This window comes from Lygodium microphyllum, chromosome 19, assembly GCF_053477565.2.
Source record: "Lygodium microphyllum isolate KBCC chromosome 19, Lygodium_microphyllum_v1.1.10, whole genome shotgun sequence".
Taxonomy (NCBI): Eukaryota; Viridiplantae; Streptophyta; class Polypodiopsida; order Schizaeales; family Lygodiaceae; genus Lygodium; species Lygodium microphyllum.
The window spans coordinates 64,385,339-64,391,428 of NC_141153.1; the positions used below are offsets into that span (position 1 = coordinate 64,385,339).

Consider the following 6,090-nt stretch of genomic DNA (forward strand, 5'->3'; position numbering starts at 1 on the left):
AGGATGAGGATGCATTGTGGAGTAGCTTTCATTAGGGAGAAGTGTTTTTTTTTTTTTGGTAAACAACTGCTCTTTTTGGTCCTCATATGTGTTACACTTTTTAGTGTTGTGTCTACTTCATTAGGGAGAAGTTGGTGCCATATTTGTAGCTCTAATGTCAAACGGATGTTCACACTCTTCCGTAACCGAGGCTTTGGTATTATAAATAAACAATGACTCTCTTGGGTGGGGAAGTTTGACGTGTATTCTCTCTAAATTAATGAACTCCTGGCGTACCTTTGGACACACCGCAGCCGGCAGGCATGCTTTGTTTTCTTGTCCTCCTGGGGTTACGTAAATTGTAATTTTAACAAACTCACCTTGTCGTCGTGGTCGTCATCGTCCTGGATACATCCCCCCCATCCTCCTTCCTCTGTAGGAAGGGAAAACCTTCTGGAGTCTTGGTACTCCGCCTCTGCTCTGTTTAGGAAGGAAAAGCTTCTGGAGTGTTGGATAAGGGGGGGGGGGGGGAGAGAGAGAGAGAGATGGGAGCAGCGCAGGCGGTGGTGGTGATGGTGGCGCTGGCCATAGGGGCGGGCGCGTGGTGGGAGGCGCTGGTGCGGCGCTCGCCCATCGACCCCGTGCCCACCCTGCTGCCCACGCCGCCCCCGCCCCGCACCGGCCCCTACCACCCCAACGCCCGCCTGCACGCCCTGCGCCGCCTCGGCGACGGCCTCCTGCCGCACCCGGAGGACCTCGTCGCCGTCTCCCACCTCGACCAAGATGGAAAGCCCGAGCACTACGTGTACGCCGCGTGCGGCGACGGCTGGATCAAGCGCGTCCGCATCTTTCCCGACGGGGAAGCGGGCCCGCAAGAGGAAGAGTGGCCCGTCCAGAACTGGACGTACGTGGGGGGGCGGCCGCTGGGCATCGTGGCGGGCCTCCATGGGGAGCTCCTCGTCTGCGAGCCTACTCTGGAATATACCTCTCCTCCCCCTTTTCTTCTTCTTTTTCTTCTTTTATTTAGTTTTTCCTGGTTTCCCCCCCCAACGCTGCTCAGGTATCTATGTATTTATTCATTAACAGAAGATGCTTGTTCTTCCCCCCCCGCAGGGCTTGCTCAATGTCACCCGCGGCCATTTCTCCACCTTGACAGACAACCTCTGTGGCCTTGACTTCAAGTAAGCTTCTTATCTTCTCATCTCGCAAGTAACATAATCAACAGGCGATGGTAGTCATCACTCCAAAACATTCCATTTTGGACGCCCGGATTACCGCACTAATTTATTTATTTAGAGTTTAGAGAATTCTGTAGATCCACACCATCTCGAAGCTAAAGATTTCTATCTAAAGAGCAAAGCCACACCCCGGTCGCGGTCGTAGCCGAGTCGGGCTACGTGAAATCCAACACAATATGCGGTGGTGGCGCACCGACTTCCACTCCAACAAATACGCCACTTCGAGTGGTCGACTTAGTTGCACTCGCATTACAGCTACTTGACATCATTTTACACCTAAGGTTTTTATATAAGAGCTGAGCCACGCCCAAGTCAATTCCAAGTCGACTAAGGTGAAATCCACCATAACCAATGGTGTAGGAGTAGGACTATCCACCAACTCCGACAAGTATGTTACTTTGACTTGTCAACTTGTTTACATTAGAATTAGAGCTACTTGCATTACTCGAAGTACTTATCACATGTCTCTGATTGATAGGCTACTCCCACTAAACAAGCCAAGTCTCTCTCTTGAGAAGTACTTACACATGTCTCCAATTAATAGGCTACTCCCACTTAACAAGCCAAGTCTCTCTCTCTCTCTCTCTCTCTCTCTCTCTCTCTCTCTCTCTCTCTCTCCTCCACTGCTCCTCTTTGCTATACAAAGGTCTATGCCATGTCATGGCATTATGTAATTTGATACAATTGTAGCTCTTCTTTTGGTTTCGTTTTGTAATGGACTTAGTTACGAGGATGTATGTTATGGCACCGTATAACCAATAGGATGAAATCTCTTATAACAACATAGCAAATAAGCATCACCTAATTTGAAAGATCTTTAGACCCTTTCGAACATAGCAAGTGCCTCTAAAACCAATTGAGATATGCTTACCTTTTTGGTTGAGCTTTTGATTGAAAGCTCTTTATGTGTGCAATAGCTACATGCAACATAGAAATGTGAAGCATTTCTCCCTTTATTAGCATTTCCCATGAGGACATTCTATAGTTATGGCTAGACCTTGTTTACTTTTAAGGAAAAAGTCACCTCTAAATAATTAGTAGGTTGTATGCCTTCTTTTGTCAAAGAAAAGGGCTTGAGACTTTATCTTAGAAACACTCAGAATTAGCACAAGAGATAGAAAAAGCAACATAGGGCAATGTGCTACCACACTAGGTGCGCTTTTGTTTATTTTCATCAAGATTTATTGGGATGGCCTTTGTTACCCTATGTTAATTTGTGTCTTTTTGTGATGACTTTGGATAGGTTTGCAGATGGCTTGGATGTGGCAAAGGATGGGAGCATATACTTCACTGATGCAAGCACGAAGTATACTTATGGTGCTTCTACTCTAGATGTGCTGGAGGGTCGACCACATGGCCGCCTACTCAAATACGAGCCGACTACTCAATCAACCACTGTGCTCCTCGATAACCTCTACTTTCCTAATGGAGTCGCCATCTCTCAAGATCAAACCTTCCTTGTCTTTTGTGAGACCGCAAAGTAAGAACTCCTCCCACAAGCTCCTTCATGACATGTGCTTACCTACCACAATATTTTAAATTTCCACATTTATTATAAAGACAATATAAATGTTAAACCATTTATTAGCAGAGGAATATACATAGAGATGCCATTTTGTATGAGCATTGGGCATGATCCTTGATGTGGTGGTCAAGGAGAGCCTTTCGTATTCTTGGTCTAGTGAGAGCCTTCTATCTTTAGTCACTTGAATTGAAGCCCCTCTAGCTTCTAGCTCCATTGGACTCCGATTTCTAACCCTTTCCTTTGCATCATTTGCATTTCGTTGTAGAGTCCGTTGCTGCAAGTATTGGCTAGCGGGGGAGAAGAAGGGGCAAAATGAGATCTTCATTGACAACTTGCCAGGATACCCTGATAACATACACTCCACCAACCATGGCACCTTCTGGATAGCTCTTGTCTCGGTGAGGCACATTCCTTAACCTCATTATGAACTTTCAATTGGGACATTAAGGTAGCCATAATTGATCTCACTTTCATGGTATCTAAAAGTTGTTGAAGTATGTGTGTTATTGATTAGGTCAAGATGTGGAGGTGGCAATATCTAGTTAGTTACACATAGGCATGCATCTATTCACACATGTGCATGTGGACACACATAGGCATGCATCTATTCACACGTGCATGTGGACACACACGTGCCTGCATACACACATCATGGATTGTTTGAAAAAGGGTGTGTATGAAATGCTATATTTTGTACTTCATAGATTATTCAATGGTGCTCTTCATTTTAGACACAAGCTTATTTTCACCTAAATATATTATTATGTGTGCATATTAGGGGAGGAGCTTCATTCAAGAAATGCTCTTTACCTTCCCATTCGTTAAGCATTTGTTTGCCAGTTCCCCCAAAGTCCTTCGTTCATTCGAAGATGCATACTCCTTAACGGCCAAAGCATTAGAAGTAACCAATGATGGTGAACCTATTCGTCTTCTTGAGGATCCAAATGGAGCTGCCACTGGCTTTGTAACAGGTGCACTTGAGGTTGGAGATTCTCTTTACCTTGGTAGCCTATCCTCCAACTTTGTTGGGAAAGTTAAGTTGTAGTCTTGAAAATCATATGGAGTTAAATTATTTTGGTTCTACTTTGAGATAAAAATATTCGAGGGGGGAAGGGATTTGCACATGCACAACATGTGCACACTCATTATACGTGTATCTGAGAGAGAGAGAGAGAGAGAGAGAGAGAGAGAGAGAGAGAACATAATAATGAGGTGGATTTTCCATAGGTAGTGTATGCTTGATTCCATTATCTAGAATGCATTTCATTGGTATGTCTAGATTCGAGGGAAACATGGCTACTTTAAGAGCTTTGGAAGCTCTTTAACTCCTACCTTGAATAACCCGTGACCATGTGGCGGCGGTGGGCCTGCATGCATGCAAGCATTGCTTGCTGAAAAGCGGCCATGAAAGGAGAATGGGAAGGGTAAAGTGAGCAAAAAAAAATGCAACAGGTAGATCATGAAGCCATGGATTATCTCAGTTAAGCGAAGGCTCCAAGGTTTGGACAGAGTTGCAGTACAAATCGATCAAGCGTACTTCAATGAGGAGCTCAAGGCAGCAAGCTATACAAGAGGGTGTCTGGGTTTCTGTTGCTTTCTCCTTAGCGGATATCAAGAAGAGGTATACTGAGCTTGCTACTTATGATCTTCATCTGCATGCTATGGGGCACCTCATGTTGAGAAAAATTTATTAGTCTAAAGCGTGTCTTCAACAAGGTTACGTAGTATGTTAAATCCCTCTACACAATGATTAATGTTGATCAGCCTTGGGCTAGGACCTTGAAGAACTAGAACACTCGCGAGTTAGTATTAAGGGAGTGACTGGCCACAAGTGAGAGGGCATATCTAGTTGGAAATGGTCACTTAACAATTTGCATCCTCGGCATTCCATGGCCTAGGGAATAGTAAAAGCTAGATGATGCTACTTTAAGCTACTTAATCTATACCCTTTCATAAATTATGGATTGACATATTGCATACACTGCTTGTTTGGGCATGTAGCAGCAAATAATAGACTCTTTAAAGATATCTATACGAAAGGGATAATATCTTGGCAAGATATGGGGCCCCTAAACACTCGATAAATATGGGATACTAATATAATAATTAATCACTTCTCTCATTGATAACGAGATGAAATGGATGGTACTGATGATATAGCATAGGAAGATTGAGTGGTTAATGATTGTGATTTTCCTAGAGGATAACGTAACCAAGTACTCGAAGACAATTGCAAGCAAGGCAAGGTGTTATGGAGCAACAAGCCTAGGAAACTGATGGTACATATGATGTACCACATGAAGGATGAGTGGGAAGGATTGTGATTTCCCTAGAGGATAACCTAGCCAAGTACTTGAAGATAGTTGCAAGCAAGGCAATGTGTTATGGAGCAACAAGTCTAGGAAGGATCTAAGTGAATCCTCCAATAGGCACAACATGTACGATTGGACTAAATGGAAGAAATAATTACCTTATACCAAGCTCAAAGCATGGCTAAAGGAGGGTTATGACGATGTGAAGGCCACCCTCTCTATTGACCTGCTCGCGTTCTTGTGCAAGGCAATCGAGCTCAAGCTACCTACCAAGGACATGATGGTTGAGAGACATTAGGTAAAAGGCAAGAACATACAATTTTACATGTTTTCTAGGATTTTCATCATTCACACTCATACAGGCTAATGCCAAAAGATGGTTTCAGATAACATGCTTATGAGATAGCATCAACCTAAAGATGGCTTGTTTTTGGAGATCAATGAAGAAAGAATGAGGATATTCAACCTCATTAAGAGCATGAAACTAATGTTGAATGATGCATTCTTATGGTTGAATGTGAAGTATTGTATAACTACTATATGCCAAGAGGGTACAATGATGGATATATATAAGGTATGCAAAATCCAAGTTGAATAGTTTATATGATGCACCCAACTTCTTATATTAGATGTTATATTTGCAAAATTTTGTCACATATGAATTTGGTTCTATATTAATGATATATAAGTATTTTATACACCGTGTATTTTTTAGAAATTATTGATGGTAAAGTAAAGAGCTTAAATTTTGACTTTTTTATAACTACCCAAATGCTTGATATAAAGTGATAGAATCATAGAACTTGTCACCATGATTCCAATGCTTTAAATGGTTTTGAACTTCCAATTCTATATTAAAAGTTATGATTGTTTGAATTAATGTCATGCATGTAAGAAATTTTATGTTTTTGGGCCATTCTAGGAGTGTTTTGGAAGGTAATTATTCTAATGTCACATCCATAAGCTTTACATTATTTATTTGCCTTAGCATTTATGATTTTGCAATTTAAAGGGAAAGTATCTTACCCCCCCCCCC

General features: G+C 42.5%; 1 protein-coding gene across 1 annotated transcript; it reads left to right on the plus strand.

Moving 5' to 3' along the window:
- The first annotated feature begins 318 nt into the window (after positions 1 to 318).
- Positions 319 to 3,822, plus strand: LOC148019961 (protein STRICTOSIDINE SYNTHASE-LIKE 5-like). Its single transcript, XM_087700183.1, has 5 exons — positions 319 to 955; positions 1,092 to 1,160; positions 2,461 to 2,697; positions 3,008 to 3,140; positions 3,521 to 3,822. The coding sequence occupies exons 1-5, from the start codon at positions 525 to 527 to the stop codon at positions 3,785 to 3,787; spliced, it is 1,137 nt and encodes a 378-aa protein (XP_087556309.1). The 5' UTR covers positions 319 to 524; the 3' UTR covers positions 3,788 to 3,822.
- The last annotated feature ends 2,268 nt before the right edge of the window (positions 3,823 to 6,090 follow it).

Excerpts from the sequence above, each read along its gene's own strand:
- LOC148019961 (XM_087700183.1), top strand. The coding sequence starts at position 525 with ATGGGAGCAGCGCAGGCGGTGGTGGTGATGGTGGCGCTGGCCATAGGG. Across the intron at positions 2,698-3,007 it reads GTCTTTTGTGAGACCGCAAA|AGTCCGTTGCTGCAAGTATT; the intron begins GTAAGAACTCCT and ends ATTTCGTTGTAG. Across the intron at positions 3,141-3,520 it reads TCTGGATAGCTCTTGTCTCG|GGGAGGAGCTTCATTCAAGA; the intron begins GTGAGGCACATT and ends TGTGCATATTAG.